At 43.5% G+C, this 18,859-nt stretch overlaps 2 protein-coding genes across 8 annotated transcripts in view; one reads left to right on the top strand and one right to left on the bottom strand.

Annotated features, from left to right (window-relative positions):
- The window catches only part of tjp1b (tight junction protein 1b), a 31,596-nt gene extending 23,489 nt beyond the window's left edge, over positions 1-8,107 (top strand). For 4 of the 6 annotated variants that reach the window (XM_084556027.1, XM_084556029.1, XM_084556025.1 and 1 more), the window contains 8 exons: positions 71-931; positions 1,309-1,400; positions 1,749-1,964; positions 2,093-2,229; positions 3,031-3,502; positions 3,664-3,881; positions 4,354-4,458; positions 6,336-8,107. In XM_084556027.1, coding sequence (XP_084412153.1) covers positions 71-931; positions 1,309-1,400; positions 1,749-1,964; positions 2,093-2,229; positions 3,031-3,502; positions 3,664-3,881; positions 4,354-4,458; positions 6,336-6,430 — 2,196 coding nt within the window. In that variant the 3' untranslated portion in view covers positions 6,431-8,107. The remainder of the gene's footprint in view (positions 1-70; positions 932-1,308; positions 1,401-1,748; positions 1,965-2,092; positions 2,230-3,030; positions 3,503-3,663; positions 3,882-4,353; positions 4,459-6,335) is intronic. The other 2 variants (XM_084556028.1, XM_084556030.1) reach the window with 1 other exon arrangement.
- A 294-nt stretch (positions 8,108-8,401) lies between these two features.
- slc27a2 (solute carrier family 27 member 2) lies at positions 8,402-17,605 on the bottom strand. Of its 2 annotated transcripts, XM_084555744.1 has the most exons (10): positions 17,053-17,605; positions 15,218-15,427; positions 13,691-13,849; positions 13,464-13,588; positions 12,884-13,078; positions 12,151-12,241; positions 11,838-12,036; positions 11,622-11,719; positions 11,390-11,520; positions 8,402-10,263 (listed from the first exon to the last, which is right to left on the bottom strand). In XM_084555744.1, the coding sequence occupies exons 1-10, from the start codon at positions 17,528-17,530 to the stop codon at positions 10,087-10,089; spliced, it is 1,863 nt and encodes a 620-aa protein (XP_084411870.1). In that variant the 5' UTR covers positions 17,531-17,605; the 3' UTR covers positions 8,402-10,086. The 2 variants fall into 2 exon arrangements, with proteins under 2 accessions (XP_084411870.1, XP_084411869.1); XM_084555743.1 differs by having other exon boundaries at positions 13,464-13,849.
- Between the last annotated feature and the right edge of the window lie 1,254 nt (positions 17,606-18,859).

Here is an 18,859-nt window from a genome sequence, read left to right as displayed (position 1 = left end):
ATATGGTGGTTTGTTGAAGCCTCATCTGATATCGTGATGCCTTTATTCATCTAGTGCCGTTTCTTCACAGATGTACAAGAAAGATCTATACAACATGGAGGACCCTGTGCGAATCAACCATGGCATGAAGCAGTCTATGAGCTACAGTCACCAGCCGCCGTACCAGGACAAACAGCCATACCGCGAATACGACCACCCGCCTTACGGATACGATGGAGGCGGCTACACAGAACCAAAGCCTCACAGCACTGACTCTCACCTGCACTACGACAACCGTGTGCCTCATTATAACGAACAGTGGCCCCCATATGACCAGCAGACCTCGTCCTCCCAGCCCGCAGGGTACCAGCCGGGCCACCAGCAACCCATGGGCTACAGCCCCCGGTCCCCCTACGAAGACGGACCAGGGAGGGACTACAGCCCACCTCAGCCGCGCTATGATGAGGCCCCACCGGTGGGCTATGACGGCAGACCACGCCACAGTAAACCTGGACCGATTCGCTACGATGAACCACCTCCACCCCCGCCACCAGGTTATGATGCTCGTTCTCCTTATGAGGCAGAATCCCACAGCTTCCCCATCAATTCACCTCGATCTCCGGAGCCTCCAAAGCAGTACTACGGTGACTCTGGTCTGAGGCCCACCTACATGCCTGGGCTTGCGAACCGGGGTTATAAGCCAGGGATGCATGACCCCATGATGAACTCTGAACCCACCATTCCCCCTCCGAAACCAGAGACCCTGCCTTCCCCAGGCGAGCCAGCAATCACTCCGGGCTCCAAACCCCTTCCTCCTCCACCGCGGGAAGACCTGGACGAGGACCCAGCCATGAAACCACAGTCAGTGCTGAACAGAGTCAAGATGTTCGAGAATAAACGGTCTGTTTCTATGGACAGGGCTAAAGAGGGAGGAGAGTCATCAGTGCTCAGGGTACGTTCCTCAGAGGCGTACAGCTGTTACCTGGACCATGATCCAGGTCTCCTGTCAATGTCGGTCATATTATGATCATATATATATTAGAGTTCATACTTGGATATGCAAGTTTTCTGACAATGTCAAATAAATAATCAAGCCATAGGAGACTAAATTATATGTCCCCTAACTGCGGATGCACCAGTTCAATAACAGCAGAAGAGCCAAACATAAAACTGCCAGCGTGTTTTTGTTAAATGTTTGTCAGTTTTTTAATCCTGGTTGAAGAACATCAGGCACAACACCAGATTATCTGTGTGCATGCTAATGAGTCATGTGAACACAAATCTAGATTAGATGCAAGAATCACTAAAGAGGTGCTGTTTGTTTTTCAGCCTGCAGATGTTCCTAAACCTGTGAGTGCACCTGGCCCAGTCCTCAAAGCCAATTCCCTCAGCAACCTGGAGCAGGAGAAGTCCACCTATAGGTAGGTAGTCCTTCTTACAGAATCCCAGGCTACACAGTAGGTGAGTGAAGGACAACTTGTAAGATCCTTGCTGAGGCGTCTTGAATGCATTGTTGTTCAAGCGCCACCTAGTGGCGTTTGTGTGTAACATGCCTCATGGGCTTCCTGAGCCTCAGTCTCTGTCCGATGTCCATATAGTTTCCAATCAAATCATTTGATAAATTCACATTGACTGTCTTTTAAATGGGTGTCCTGCTTCTATCATCAAGACTGAAATTGTGCCCTGCAATCTTTAGGCCAATCATGCTCTCATACTGCTGTTTAAATGTCTGCAGCTGATTTACATGTTGTCTGTGTTTTTCTCTGCAGGGCTCCTGAGCCGCAGAAGCCTCATACTAAACCCCTGGATGATGTAGTGCGTTCCAACCACTATGACCCAGATGAGGATGAGGAGTATTACAGGAAGCAGTTGTCCTACTTTGATCGCCGTAGCTTCGACAGCAAGGCCATGGGCCAACCCAGTCCTGGCATCAATCGATTCCATGATCTGCCCAAACCAGCTCAGCTGGCCTACCCATACAACAGGTATAACGGCAGAAACCCATGCCAGCGGTGTTGGCTGCTGTACAAGATTCCTGAGCTGTTCTTTTCACAGCAGCTGTTGAATCATAATTGTTTCTGTTAGCTGTATTGTTCGTGTCTACCCATTACAGAGTTGAGTCTGCAGAGAAGGTGAGTCCAGTGGAGAAAAGATACGAACCCCTGCCCCAAATCAGTCCCTCCTCTCAGTATGGGCCCCCGGCTCCCGTCATCCCACCCAACACGCTGTCCAAACTCAGCCCCAATGACGGTAAGTCCTCTAACCTGTCCAGCTGGACATGGAATCACTTAGTGCACACAGATATATCAGGGACACAGATATATATCACATATTAGTCACTGATATGAAATCAAGTAAACAGGCTACAGTCTGCTTTCTCCTCTATGCTGGCATAGTGGCAGGGCGGGTAGCATGTGAGATTGGAGGAACTGGATTTCTCTGGTAGATTTCTTCCTTTTATATTTGTAACCAGGTTTCCAGTCAACTATTATAAATGCATATGTACTGTACGAGTTATTACTGTCTGTTTGACTGCGTATGTGCAAAATAGTTTTCAAAAATAAAATGATTTATAATTTAACTTCATAGAAAGTGCAATAAAGAGAAGAAAAAAAAATAAATCAAACCTGTGTTTGGTGGGACCACCCTTGGACTTTAAAACTGCACACAGTTAGTCAAGTAGATTGTTATTGCATCTTGGGGAATAAACCACTTTTCAGTCCCATGTCGGGATCTGAGCTTTGCAGTGGATCAATTGCAGCACTCCTTGTTTTTCTTGTTGCTGAGTATGGAGGTTCTTCTTTACGACTTCTTTATGACTGTACATTTAGGCTGCAGAACTGAACCAATCAGATGCCTCCCTGATGTGATTAAATGATGGATGAGCGTGCCTAAAACATTTGCACAGTACTATAAATCTAGCAATTAATCTATTCCTGTGCTTTTTACTGAAATGAAACACAAGAATTATCTAAACATTATCTAAAAGTGCCAATCTGTAATCATTGACTCTCTGTTTAAGTGATTGCATCCTCTTCCGTTCATTTCCAGCTAATTCCATACCTGAGCCGCTGAGCTCGCCCAATCCTAAACCTGAGCTGGCAGCTCTCAGGCCAGTCAGCAGGGACGAACCCACACCAGGTGGGTACCTGCCTCCGAGGGGCCTCCCTGACAAATCCCCAGTCAATGGCACTGATCCAGCACCCCCAAAGACGCTGGGCGCTCCTGCTCCAACTAGCTACAACCGCTACGTCCCCAAGCCTTACACCAGCGCAGCCCGGCCCTTTGAGCGCAAGTTTGAGAGCCCCAAGTTCAACCACAATCTGCTGCCCAACGACACACAGGTAAAGACGGACCTCCTCAGTAAGCCCAGTGTGGTGAGCAACAGTAGTGGGAAACCTCAGCTGTCACCACAGCCCCTCGACCACGACAGCGGCCTGGACACCTTCACACGCACTATGGACAACAGGCCCAAATACCAGCACAATAACATCAATGCCATCCCCAAGGCCATCCCTGTAAGGTAAGACACATCCAGCAGTGGTGAGTAATTACCGAGCTGCTGAGAGACAGAAAGAGACTTGTTCGTTCACTGGGGGGTTGCTCTTGTGTCCTCTGCTCGCCATTATCTCTGCCTGCTCTGACTTGACTGATGACGCTGACTGGTGCGCTTCCGTCCCTCAGCCCCAGTGCACTGGACGATGACGACGAGGACGAAGGGCACACGGTGGTGGCCACCGCCCGGGGGATCTTCAACTGTAACGGAGGGGTCCTGAGCTCCATCGAGACGGGCGTCAGCATCATCATCCCCCAGGGTGCCATCCCGGAGAGCGTGGAGCAGGAGATTTACTTCAAGGTGTGCCGGGACAACAGCATCCTGCCCCCCCTCGACAAGGAGAAAGGTCAGTTCTTTACTGCTGAGATCTACATCCTAAAAATGTCAAGGAACAAGAAGTTACAGCATCCGAGGAGACCCGTGTGAAACTTGAAGGGCGGACGTACGTCAGATTAAAAGTTGTCTCACTTGAAACTTCAGAAGATTTCAAACATTTTAAGTGACTAACGGGACAGAAGCAAACACAGATGATCTGAAACCACGGCAGGAGTTAGTTACACCGCTAGAAAATCTGCTCCTAAACAAAATTAAACGTTGGCCGTTATATGTGGAGGATTTTTAATTAACATTTATCACCTGGGGAGTGGACTTGTTTAATTAACATAGCAAACCAGTTAGCAGTTAATTGTCCGTCACTATGCTGGCCTGGCAACAGACTCTTATTTTTCCTCTTGATTAGGTAACGGGTAATCCTTTGTGCTAATTAATTCCTGTGTATTTAATTTGTGGAATTTAAATCTCATTGTGTACCCGCGCAGGAGAAACGCTGCTAAGTCCGCTGGTGATGTGTGGCCCCCATGGACTCAAGTTCCTGAAGCCGGTGGAGCTGCGCTTACCTCACTGTGCGTCTATGACCCCTGATGGTTGGTCTTTTGCTCTAAAATCCTCCGACTCCTCGTCGGGTACGCTGTCCTCTCTCTGTCCTTTTGGGGTCTGTGGGCTGGCTTTGGTGATTAAAGAAGAGACGTCACTGGTGTCTGAATCGGTTTAATCAGCTCATCTGTTTTCCTCATTCCCTTCACTCTTTCATTATGCATGTGCTGTTTGGACGTTTAAGTTGCTTTCCTACTTTCATGCTGCACATATTTAGCCGCCTTAAAGTTTTAATTGAAAAAACACAATGACATGTCAATAATTTGATCAGTTTCATTCAGTTAACTTACGACTGTGCTGATCAAAGATTGTTTCAAGTAAATTTAGAACCGAGAAAACAAAACCTGCCATCACCAGCTCCACGGTCGGGAGGATCTGCTGCTTTTGTTGTGTGATATTAATCTGAATATTTTTAAGAAATATTCAGATTTTATCTATTTTCTGACACCCGCTCTCTTAACTGAGTTGCTTTACAAGCCAATCCAGCGCTCTGCCTTATAGGCATATTTATTTTTGCCAGTTATGAGTTCAGTTCTGTTCATAGATTAACAAGCTTGACCATTACATGTGTATCATGTCGTCGTACTGTGACCATGATTTTAATTTTTTGGACACAATGTTAAACCTATTTTATATTGTATGAATCACTATGTGTGTCTGGAAATCCTGTTGAAAATATACTCACCGTGAGTTTATGTGATCAGTTATTACTTAACGGATGAGCTCTCGTTTTAATTTATATGTCACCGAGTAAGCTGGAATTGAATAGAAAGCTTTTCAGCCTCTAGTACCAGTACCTATTTGTGCAGTATTTATTCTCAGCAGTTATTTAAAAGTTAGTATCATAACATGATTGAAATTTTTTACAAGTGGAATGAAGATCTCATGTGCAATGTAAGGATTAATACACATCATCTGTCATATTTATATACGCAACTCATTAGACAAATCTACTCCTGTAACACGTCACACAGGTTTAACCTCGAGTCAGAGTCGAAGCACCAGAACTACAAACCAAACGTCTTCTTCAAAACCTAGCACCGACATTAACCTCAATGAGACAGAGAGGCGTAGTCTCACCCTTTTTCTAGTGAGAACTCTGAGACTTTAAGTTGGGATATTATGCACGGTAGTCACAGGGAGGAGGTTTGCTATTCCAGAAATTCAGAGTTTGTGGTAGAGGTGATAAAGTAGCAGCAGTTTGATGCATCTCTCGTGTTGGACAGTATGGAGTGTGTCACCAACACACTGGTATCAGTATAAAGAGGTGAAAATGTAACTGCTAGTATCAAGCGGATGTTAGGAGTGAGCCGTAGAGGCCTAGAGAGAGAACCACTTTGAAACTTTTCTACTTATTCAGTTTATCAGGTGACCTTTTTACAACTCCTTTCACTTTGTAACACATGTCAACAAACTGTAATGTGTAAAATCGGTGCAGTTCCACCTTCTGTCCCTTGATTTGTCAGCTGACACTCTGCTTGAGTGTAGAAGTGACTTAAACAAAGACTTGTAGGTCATGCAGCAGCATCTGATTTCTGCTGTTGACTCGCTTTAGATAAAAACAACTGCTGCTGTGTTTTCATCAAGCCAATGTGCCTGAAACGACCTTTTCCATGTAACTGGAGTCCAGCTAATTTGTTGACCTCTGAATTTATGCATAGACACTTAGTGGACTTTAATTAAATGAATAATCCTTTAAGCATTAGCTAGTCGTGTAAACTCACAGTGAGCAACAGGATGTCACGATACAGTCTGCATTGATTTATGCCTCTGATCTTATGAAGTATGTATATGAATTGAGTTTAGAGCATCTACTTTAGGCTCTCGGCTCTCCGGCAGCTGACGTCATGTCTCTTATTTCCTGCAGGTGATCCCAAAACCTGGCAGAACAAATCTCTCCCTGGAGATCCAAACTACCTGGTGGGTGCAAACTGTGTGTCTGTGCTCATTGACCACTTCTGAAGAGGGCAACAGCTGGCCTGTTACTGAATGTGATAAACAGGGGACCTCGGTTGCCCCCTGCTGTGCTCCCTCCACCGTGGCGGGGTGCACAATGCTCGATGAAGTATGAACTCGATACTCTCACATTGTTTACTGTGCCCAAAATTTAAAAAAAGAAAGAAAAAAAAAAACCACACTCACACACGTAAGGAGAGTCAGAGGAGTCCAGCATCCCCGACGCTGTACTCATGTCCTTTTCTTTCATTTTTTTTCGGTGCTTTTCAAGGCTTGCAAAAAAATAATTAAATCAAGTTATTTAAACAAAGGAACTGACGTTGGGATGCATGACCAGTGCCACAGACTGAATACTCTCATTTTGACATTTTTAGCTAATTTTGTAAAAGGTCAGAGCAGTGCAAGGTGAAAAAGAAAAAAAAGAAAGAAAAAAGATGAATTTTGGAAACTTGTTTATTATTGCAACGGGATTTTTGCGTAAAAAAAAAAAAAAAAACACTCACAAACAGCAAAGTTGGTATATGCAAAACTTTTGTTTGTGAGTCTGTGGTCATGCGTTTCACTCATGAAGGATCTCCGAGGACTTGCTGAGCCCGACTCATGAAGGAAAACGTAGGTAGGCATCGTACAGATTAAAAAAAAATACAATAATAATAATAATAATAATAAAGAATGAAGGTTAAGTATTAGTATCAGACGCCCGTTTGTTCTGACGGGGCTCTCTCTGTTTAAAACTGATGTTTTGTAGAAATGTTTTACCGTAGATAAATATACTGACTTGATTTTACAAACTCCTGCTGTCTAGAGATCTATGCATGTGCTATGACTCAGGTCCAGAAGCCTGCTACTACTAAGTTCAACACATGAAAATCCCATCGTACACTGCAAGCAGTGATGCCTTATCTGCATATTAACTTTTCAGTGAAACGTTAAAAAACATCGGATCCTTCAGTTGTAACGATCACTACGGAAGAAAAAGTTGTCTCTGCATTTTCTCATGAACGGTGAACTTGGATTTAGCACACGAGAATAATTGAGGCTGATGAAAAGGTATGCTTTCTTTTACTGCTATGCATATGAAGTCTGAGGAAACACAAAAAGCTAGAAGATGTTTAAATTGTGGCTGTACATATTGCTAGCATATGGCCTTGGTTCTCTGTAAATGACCTTTTGTACATCTTTGTTATTTTGTATAAAAGAGAAAACATTTGTTAAAAAAGAGAAGCGGTTACATTGGTTATGTTTGTATTCTGGTTATACCCCTGAGCCTTGGAACTGACATAAGCAGTAATAAGTCCGATTTTTCTACCAACATATACACACACACTACTTAAGGCATTTTTAACTGTCAGAAAACTTTTTATTCTTATTTACAAAAATAGAGAAGTGCTTGGTTTAAATGATTTTAAAAAGAAGTACTTGAGGGGGGCTGCTGTGAAGAGTGGTCCCTTCCTTTATTTGTGATACTGGATGCTGTATTGTGTGCCCTGAAATGTATTTTTGTACTAATAGACAATTTATTATGGCACATCAGTACTATTTTTCTTTTGATATGATAACACTGCTTCAACCCAACACTAGTTTACTTTCCCGTGTGGCTGACATTCTTTTTATTTATTTTACTTTGGTTCAGTTTATTTTTTTTCCTTTGCAACACATTTCTAAATATACCACTGTATTACTAAATAAATTCATTTATAAAGTAAACACCGCCTGGTCTCCAGTGTTGTGTTGTTGCTTCAGATTTCCAGATGTTTTCATGAATACAACACACCCAGGCCTTTTTCTCTGCCAAAGATTTCTCTGTGGGGTTCAGAAGTTGGCGATTGTATTGACGGTATGAAACGCTGGATTTAATCTGTCTACCATTTACAGCTGCTTCCTGACGTATCCCATATGTCAACTAGTAGCGCGTGGATTATTCTACACAGATGAAGTATTCAGACCTCTTCACTTTTTGAATGTGTTGTAGATTTTATTTTAAATGGATAATGTTGACATGTTTTTAAAACCTTTGCAAATCTGTTAAAAATCCAAAAACTGAAGATCACACATTTACAAAATTAATCAAACTTAATTTGGTACTTAAGCCGCTACAGCCGTGAATATTCTTGGGTGAGTCTCAAAGGGCTTTGTTGATGAACCGGCATCTTGTGGCTTTAGTCTGGGACCTCTGTTTTCGTCTCCATTCATTCTCCTTTCAGTTCCGTCAGTCTCCGTGTCCCTGCTGCTGATGGACACCATTACATGATGCTGCTACCTCCATGCTTCACCATGCAGGGCATTTGTAACTCCTGACAGCCAGCAGACGTACTACCTGTTATTTTGCCTTAATAGTTGAGTTTTTTTGCCTCATCAGACCAGATAATCATATTCCAGTGTGAATGTAGTGCTGCAGAAACAGCTTCATGTCCTTGCACTGATCTATATTACACCACATTTATCACGGAGATCAACCGATTTCTAGGACTGTTGTGTTTTGGTCCTGACAGGCTAATGTGTCTACATTATACACATGAGAGCACCTTTCTAAACTAAGCCTGAGCCACTCCAATCAAATAGGCTAATTAAATTATATAAAATGTACAGCACGCCGGATCCAGATAGCTTCCTAACTGACAGATGTCTTAAAAATGTGTTTCTCTCTTTATGGTTTATTAGGTGTTTACACGAGGAGAAGTGAAGAACCCTGAACACTTTCAGCATCCTCTGGATTTCCTTACCACTCCACCTTTTGTTCCTTAAATATAAATTTTCACTATCTGAAGGCAGTTCCACTTTCCCCTCAGAGACATACTGTATCTGAGAACACACAAAGGCACTTTAAATCATCTGGTTTTTAAAATAAAAGTCACCTACTTAAGGATTCTTAAAAATCTACTTGGTCATAGAACAATCCATAATTCATTCATATACAAATATAACTACTGAACACAAGACGTCTAATACTTCCTTTGAAAAATATCCTGCACACATCCTTCTGCAGGAAGCAGTGGAGCTGCAGTTCTATGACATTCAGCACATTTCCTTGAAGTTTTTGTCAACTTCGTCTTATGACTGAGCTTGTGACTAAGTCTCATTTCTGTCAGAGGTTGTGAACTAAAGTCACCCCAACCAGAGTCAGAAATTTGCTCTGTTGCACATACATGTAGTTGAGCAACAGCAGCTCCCAGTTTGACATCAGAGCACTTGTGGGCAGAACAGTCAAGAGATATTTCCTCACAGTAACACGATAAAGCTTCAGCTTCACATTGTGTCATTAGCACACACACGGTCTGATAAAGCAGTACCAAAGTCCAGGTAAAACCCACAGAAGATTGGGATTTAAGTGACGTAAGTGGCTTTTAAAATGTCAGTAGGAAAGTTAACACACATCTATCAGATGTTAGGGAATGCGTCTGGGGAAGGAAGATAACCAGACGTTTTATTAATTAAGGAATTATTAAAAACACAGGAATGGCAGTGAGCCATACCTGCATATCACATACTGTCAGGGTTGTTCAACAGGTCAAAAACTTGAGAGGTGCAGTAGTTGTGTCAATAAAGAGGGAAGTCTCTTCACATGATGTGCTGTTCAAAGTTTGTCCCTGAGATTAGTTGACTGTTAAGGTCCGTGAATGAGCTGTTACATCTTTGTAAACGAACACCGGCCAGTCTCCGTGTTAGAGTTTGATTTCCCTCGCGCCGATCGCCCGGTAGATCTCCTCTGTCATGGGGACGTAAGTCTTTCTGTCGGGGTCCAGGAAGTATAAAGGGTCTCTGATGTGAGCCGGGTTGAATCCCTCCTCCACCAGCTTCACTTTCTTCATCTTGAACGTTCCCGTCATCTCCAGGCACGGCTACGAAACACAGTTTGGAAACTTTTAATACAAATTTTGTGTATTTTTGTAAGAGTTCAACAGTTGTAACAGTTTATTTCTCATATAATTAAGTCTTTCCACAAAAGAATTAACAATGATCCTGAACAAACACAGTGCTGTTAGTCTTAACAACCACAATTTCATCAGACTAACACCCTCTGTATTACCAAACAAAAACAAAACTGGATTAAACTAAACAGATGGGACACCGTTTGCTTTCATTAAGACGCAAAAGCTTCTCTGCATGATTTTGCTGCTTCTATTCTTTTTTTTTTTTTTTTTAAATGCAGTTGTGTGTATTTTTAACGTTTTATCTTTATGTATTTTATTCCTCTGCAGAGAGCACTTTGAACCGCCTTATGTTTGAATGGTGCCGCAGTAGATAAATAAACTTCCCTTTACTTCAGAATAAAAATCCACAGCGAGTCCCGTAAAGCCGCGAGCACACAATGATAAACGGGGGTGACTCAGATGAGAACATTTGGATGAACTCCCATCTGGACTATTTGTGTGCTCATGTGATGCTGGAATGATCAGGAGAAAAAAAAAAAAACAGTCCCTCACTCTGGAAAAATCGCTTGAACGCCTCCCCCAAGTCAGAACAATAAAAAAGTTGGTAAGTGAGTTGCAGAGTTGCCTCAGATCCGCAGAAACTTTGTATCTAAAATCTTATAGATCCCACGAACGAATAGTGCACACGTTTGAGTAAATACAGACGTCTTTATGATTAAAATGCATTTATATTGTGATTAATCATGAGTCACAGCTCCCTGATACATTTCCATTGCAAACTGTTGTCATGTGTGAATCAACGGATTATTAATGTATGACTGAAATGCTTGGAGCAAAAAAACAAAAACTGGTATTTCCACATTATCTGTGGAGCAAGTGAATACAATATTAGTGGACTTTAGAGAACCAGGGAGGCACGCTCCTTTGGGCTTTTAGAGAAGAAGGGGGGGGACGCATTGATTCTGTGCATCCTTTCAACACACATGAACATGGTGACCTGATTACAGCAGAGTTTTAGTCAGCCGAGCGTGACTCCACAAACGAGGAGCAATTAAAGCCACAGTACGTCGAGGAGAAACTTTATTTTTTTTACCTGAATCCTGATGAATCTGGGCCTCGCGTAAGCCGGGAGGTAGATGCCGACCTGCTTGTAGGTGTCCGAACAGTCGAAGTCTTGTCCTTCTTTCAAAGTGACAGCTGCCATGCCGATGCGCCCCTCGTGACCTTATAACGGAGGTTCATCATTTAAACATGGAAGTGCAAAGAAAGCCTTTCGAGCATTCAAATAAGTTTTCCTCCACCATACTGATGTGTGTTTTTTTTACCTTCAACTTTGACCCCATAAACGTTTGCCTCTAAAATGCAGTGAGCCATTGTGAGAATGTCTGCAACCTCCGATGTGGCAACGTTCTCTCCTTTCCATCTGGGACAAACGACCACATGTAAGTCAAAAGCCGTCGACATCAGCCACACACAAAACATCTAAATCTGATCCGATGACGGACATATGAGAACGAGCGGAGAGGAGTCATGAAACTTGCCTGAAAGTGTCTCCAACTCGGTCCTGAAAGTAGACAAATTTTTCGTGGTCGATCAAGAGCAAATCGCCAGTGTTGAAGTACAGGTCTCCCTTTTTTAGGACGTCGCGAAGCCTCTTCTTCTCAGTCTGTTGCTGGTTTCCAGCGTACCCGATGAAGGGAGACCTCCGGGTGACCTTTCCCACTAAAAGTCCCACCTCGCCTGTGGAAGACAGTGAGTCAATGAGAAATGTCCAGCGAGTTAAAAACATAAAGACGGAGTGTCGAAAAGGGAGAAAAGACAAAGAGCCTTTCAGAGGCTTTGTTCGTGAGTCACCTGTCGCTGCTTCGATGCACAGGCCCTGAGAGTTCCTGACAGGTTCCTCCTTCTCAATGTCAAACTTGATCAGAGTGTAGGGGAAGAAATACTGGAGAGGAGATAGAGAAATGTCATCGATTAAAAATGTGTTTTGTTTGTGAGTAATCAACATGCCAATCACTTGCACCCAACACAAAATAGAGCTGAGGCCGATGGGAATGTCTTTGCAGGTTTGTGCTCATAAACCAAATGATGGAGCTGCATCTGAAGAAGCAATAGACTTAAAAGATTGAGAAGGAACCAGTCTTTGATAAAGAAGTTTACATTAGGTCTGATAAAGTAGATGATCATGTGATTCACGTTGAAGTTTCCTGCAATGGGGTCAGTTTTTGTAACGTGGGTAGATGACATGCATCATGTTTTTGTCTTGTTTTTCCCATTTTGTTAACATTTCAAAATTAAAAAAATAAACTGTTAATCTTTTACATTATGTTCCCCAATTTAAATTACGTTGTCTTTCTTTTCTGACGCATCATGTTCTTTCCACTATTTTGGCACAGAGAAGGCCTCTAAATACTTCAATACCCATGATCCTCAGCTTCTGTCGCCAGTCAGAGCGGCAAGGAAATTCATAATGCTTTGCTGTTTACTTACTCAACTGCAGATATTAAAAGCAGTTCAACAGCGAAGCAATAGTTGAGATATTTTTGGTTGAAATCAGCGTTCCCGTCTCTAGAGCTGTGCAGCTTACCCTGTGCACAAAATTGACCCGTCCCACCGCCCCGATCTTGGAGGTGTAGTTGATGAAGCCGATGTTGCCCTCTGTGGCGGCGTACAGCTCTCTGACTTTAATGTCCCCGAAGCGATTCAGAAACTCGGTCCAGATGTCGCTGCGGACGCCGTTGCCGATGGCGATTCGCACTTTGTGGTTCCTATCGTTGTCTTTCTGCAAAGAGCGAGATCGAGATTCCACCGTAAGATCAACGACTGGTGTATGTGTGTGAAGGCTCTTGGTCATGTGATTCGTGGTACATCCAAGCAGCTTCTTCAGTTCTAAGTGACTGGTGGAGATTTTAGTTTATTTTTTTAAATGTGTGGTTGGGTTCCACCTGAACCTCATATGACCTGACACTCACCTGTTATTAGAGGAATTTGTTGTTTGGGTATAATGATTTCCACCCACAGATGTTCCAAATAAAAACCTTACCTCCCCACCAGTCATTTAGAACAGACAAAGCCACCTGGATGACGTCAAACATGTCCACCTGCCTTGGTTTTAGCTTTGCGATTTGTGACAGCAACTGGCTGCAGTGGATCTAGATTCCTGTTACCTTGGGCATGTTGCAGAGATAGCGCATGGTTTCACCAATGTACTGCATCACTGTCACATCATACTTCCTGCAGTCGTCCCAGAACTGAGAGGCAGAAAACTTTCTCCGCAGAATGACGGTCATGCCTGCAATCAAAATCAAATTACACCACATTTGTTTTACTACTTCAAAACAGGCGTGCGAATGCTTCGGCTCTTCTCTCATGAGAGGATTCAAAGGGTCATTACCTCTCTCCATGGCTCCGGCCATCCCGATCAGGAATCCCGCGCTGTGGTAGAGAGGCAGATTGATGTAGAAGATGTCCTCTGCCGTGACTCCGCACGCCGCCTGGAGGAAGGAGGCCGCCCACACCCTCTCGTGGGTGACAACGGCTGCTTTGGGCAAACCTGCCAAAGTCAGGCGATAATAAATCATTTCATGCTCTACTTGGAACGTGGAGCCTTTACAACTCTCTCCTGCACCACGATGTACTTATCATCATCCACTCTGCATCGTCTAATTCGCTTATTTTCTTCAAAGCCGCACTGGTCGATATCTCCGTACCAACCCTGCCTCATCTTTCAGCTCATTGCTCAGGTTTTACAGCCGCAGTGTCACTCTTTAAGTTCAGCTGTCTGGTAAAAGGTGACTGTTATCGAAGCAATAAATCTGTGAACCCACGACACACGACCTGCTCAACATCAAACACCAAGCAGACAGAATTTATGTGACTACACATACACTGCTAAGAGACACATTTTCCTTATCAGTTATAGGGTTATTATGTGTTAAATATTAATGATTGCATGAACCCTGACGTGGCCACAAAAGCAATTTAATCAGGTGCATGCATTAGTCTGCGTTATCATCCTTGCAGGCTGCAGCCATCGGTTGTAAATGAGCCAAACACTAAATGTTCCCAGCCAGCTTTCAAGTCTACAGCTGCTGTTTCATATCCAGCAGATATTTATTGAATTACTGAGCTTTAATATCAGATAAAACATAAGAGCATCAACCGGTACGTCTGTGGTGAATCACACCGATTCATTAAAGGCTTGAATGCAGGAGCACTGCATATAGGAGCTCCTACACAGCTCCTCTCTGACACACGTGCATAAGACAGAATGAATGTGCCAGTCTTTTACTTTACCCGTCGCGTTGTCACGGTAACTGTGTCAAACAACATCTTACTCTCGCACACAACAAATAGAAGTTTTTCCTCCTCTACTGCGGAGTGCCGCTTCTAATATCTTGTCTACATCGTGCACGTACAAGACGCAGTACACCTACCTGCCAGTGGTGTCGCTATTTCATTGATTTAAAGGCGTGTGCCAAGAAAGGCGGGAAAGAACAAAACCACTTGCTAGTAAACTACAATGTAAACACCGTATGCTTTGCTTTGCAATGCAATGCTTTTATTATGTTTGTTGGCTTAAAAATATATATATTTTGTACATTTCATAAAAAAAAAAACTCTGCACCTTTAAATAGATTTCCTGCTCCCACTAAGCAGGTTCAGCAAGTCAGGTCGACTGCTCATCAAACCTAATAAAATGTGCACCCTCAGTGCAGTGGATAAATATTATAAAGACATATTCACAGATGTCCCCTAAGTTCAGTTAACACCTCTCTAAAAACTGAGAACACGAGGGTAGGATTGATTGCAGGCCTGTTTTTAGTGAGCTGGACCTAATGACGTGACAGCTGAGTGTGTCTCCCACAGCTGTCGGTGCCAGATTTTTGTCAGTGTTGTTTCAGAGGGTAGTGCTGTGTACCTGTTGTGCCGGACGTGTAAATGTAGAGAGCAGTGCTCCTGATGTGGACGTTTGCCCTGAGGTCCGGGGACAGTGGCTCATCTGAGGCTTTAGAGATCTTGTCAGACAAAGCGTTGATGCCCTCCACGCTGCAGTTCTCCGACAGGAGGTACACACTGATACCCTGCTCTCTCAGCGTTGGCAGAATCTCCTCCACAGCGTCCTGCAGCTCTGCAAACACAGAAAGGCTTTCAGCTCCATTATCTGTCAGAGTGCCCTGTTGCGCAATCCTGCACATGCTAGCCAGTATCATGTAACCAGATCCCACTGGGATACAAGCACATGGCGCAGGGAGCTCGTCTCAGTTGTATGCATTTGTCAGTAGAGACACTGTAGAGCCATAATGGAAATGCAAGGCAGTGTGAAATGTTACCTTAAATGAACGTGGTATTCACTGTGGTATTTTGTCCCTGTGGGACAAACTAAGAAAAACTTTTGTTCCTCCAACTTGCACTTAGTTTTTTAAAGTATGTTTTCAGGCCCACATTGTGATAAATGTCCACGACACTGCTCGAGTTTTAAAGCAAAACAAAAGAGAAGTGAAGTTGTCTTTTCCATGTAATCGTGTGGTGATACAGTCTTTACATGAAGATATCATTATATCGCTGATTTCAACGTGTCTGTGCATAAAATAACCCAATCAATCAGTGCATTGAACATGCAGGTTTTATCTGCATGTTGGTGTATCATTGACAGCCTTATTAGACAGTTATCAACCCTTGATCAGCGCTGATCTGAAAGCAAAGGCTGTTGTTGTAATCTCCAATGACTGAACGCCATAAATCCCTGAGTCACTGAAGGGATGTTTACTTGTTTGTGTATTAACCTGCAAGCAGTGCATTAATGTTGTAGTAGGCGTTAGGTAACTATTAAATACACTTGGTAGTTTATTCAGAAGCAGACTGATTCACTGTGAGGTAATGGGACTGTGGTAATTTAAAGAAGTACAGAATATAAACAAAAGTGACTGGTGCAGGTGTCGTGTTTGACCTAACCGTGAGTTACCAGATCAAAACATAGTGTTTAACCTGCTATCAGGTCACTGCAGTCCGTTTAGCAGAACACGACGTCCTGAGCTCATCGAACATTTTAGAAATAAACAGCATGTCTCGACAATCATTACCTGTGAGGTAAATAAAGCTGTCACAGCATCAGCCAGTCTCCAGAATAGTGTGGAAAAAGAGTTCATTTAGATCATTCACTTAAGTTAAATACTAGTAGTATTAGCTAAATGTACTTACACACTGACATTGTATTTTTAATAATAATGAGAAAGTATTGTTTTAATGTTGCAGCCAGTGGAGGTAGAGCTATTTTTAGTCGAGATGTTGACTCCTGTGGCTCACAGCATACGGGACAGGGGTCTCTGATGGGTCCCTTGATAAACCGGAGAGGTTTACAGATTATTAAAATAAGAGCATTTGGATCAGTTTGTGCTATAAGGTTAATGTGCTGTGGACTGTCTAACAGCTCCGACATCTGAAATGTGTCAAGGGGCCCCAAGTAGACACTGTTGTTTTGTGAGGGGCCCCATGCTAAAAAGATGGGAGGTGGGGCGCTAGTTTCTTTTTACCAGTGTATGTAGTCTTAAAGTAACCATTACATTTCCCTCTGAAATACAGTGAAACAAACGAATCAAATTTAAGTACCTCAGTAATTTCTAGGTGTTGAACGAAGTGGAAACACGTTTGATTTTGAACACGTGTACTTTGAACTTTGATACTTCTCTAACTTGCAGGCTGATGGATCAGTAGTGGACGCCGCTCTTGTTTTCTGCAGTCAGATTCCTTTCTTACCTGGAGAGGCGATGATCACTTTGGCCCCGCAGCAGGAGAAACAGTGCAGCAGAGACTTGGCTCGTATGTTGAAGTTGAGCAGAGCAGCGGCGCAGCCCAGCTTGGCCAAACCGAGCCAGGTCCAAATGAAGCTGGGCTCGTTGGCCAGAAACAGGGCGACCGTGTCCCCCTCCTTCAGCCGGGCTTCAGCCTGCAGAGCTCTGGCCACCTTGTTGCTCTGCCTCTCCACTTCGCCATAAGAATACGAGCGACCCTCAAAGTGCACAAAGGTCTTCTCTGGGTGCTTCTTCGCCGCGTCCAAGAAGCAGTCCAAGAGGCTGTAGAAGGGCTTGACTTTCTTGTATTTGACCAACCTCAAGCCGAGTTTAACGCTCCTGAGGATGTACACCAAATCCTCGCCAAAGTACGGGCAAAAAGTTCTTATGTATGTGTAACAGAGGATGGCCAGTCCGGCCAGCACGGTGAACCAGAAGTACATTTTGCAGGACGCAGGACGCTGCAGGCTTCTGTCGGTGAGTCTGATTAGGTGCAAACCGTGCAGCTCGGTGATATTTGTGACAAAGTTCACTCACTCGTCCTACTGGGGGTGGTGCTCAGGCTCTGGGCCGATGACCCCTCCTTCATTCCTGGGAATGTTTTCCAGTTGCCAGATCGGGTGTTTCCTCATCCACGGCAGTCTGATTGCAAACACACATCCATGCTCATATATCCCTGTGCTGCATCATCCCCATGGCGATTTGTGAACTACCTCTGTTGTGCAAGATGTTACGCAGCGAGGCAAGTGTCAAAACAATCAGCTCCATCCCACTCATTTACATCTGCGACCCCTCCAGGCTGTGACGGCGAACTGCAGCTAACTAACTTGTAATTACTTGTAAACACAATCAGAGACGTGGAGTGGAGTCCACTTCGAGTGCATTAACAATACAATTCATCAAACTACTGCATGAACTCTGCAAATGGCAACCCTGATCATGAATGCGAAATGTGAGCGGAGGTGGTGGGTGTGCTCTCTTCTGCTGGGACTGCATTTGTCTGCTGATTTATTGGGAGGAGCGTAGAAACACTATATTCACGTTAACACCGGTCAGAAAGTCCCTGTGCTTCCCTGTCTGCACAGCTCGGTGAAGAGCAGGCAGGTGTTAGTGATGTGAGAGTCCCGGTGAGAGGATAAAGTTCTTGAGTCTGTGATTTTAATCGGTTGTTGTTTATTTTTACCACCTAATCAAGTAAGTCCAAAAATTTCCAGAACATCGTGTAGATAGTTGTGCACTGCACTCTGGCTGGTGGTTTCAAATTTCCCTACTAAGAGTCCAAATCTAATTTAAAATGACATGAAACCTGAGAAAAGCAGTAAATCCTGGTGTGTAATTTAATCGAATGACATTTATTTAATGTCATAAAAAGAAAGAAAACAAACACACAGTTCTATTATATCATGATGGGATAACATAAGGGAGACAAAAGTAAAATGGTGTGTTGTTAATGTCTACTGTATGACACAGAAACACTGTCTGAAAGACATTTAGATTTCTAATTAACTGTAAATCATTACAGCTCATCCCCGTGTGGTGAAATCCTTGAGCTGCTTTGTTTCACTGTCAGCGTGATGTGAGAAATGTGACCATAGATCACAGCGGCTCCTTCCCTCTTCAGCCCAGTTTGTCGATTGCCGCCGAGTTAGGCCAAGTAGTTACTGAGATTAAATAAACATTCTTACGCACTATTTACAAACGGAGGTCAGAGCGGTTGTTGAGTGGGATATGAGTGTTACAGCCTGGTGGTGTGATCCCTCTCTGCTACTTGA

This window comes from Chelon labrosus (genome assembly GCF_963514085.1).
Source record: "Chelon labrosus genome assembly, chromosome: 11".
In the NCBI taxonomy this organism is placed as follows: Eukaryota; Metazoa; Chordata; class Actinopteri; order Mugiliformes; family Mugilidae; genus Chelon; species Chelon labrosus.
The sequence above is the reverse complement of the archived record's forward strand: the minus strand, read 5'-3'. Positions and strand labels throughout refer to the sequence as shown.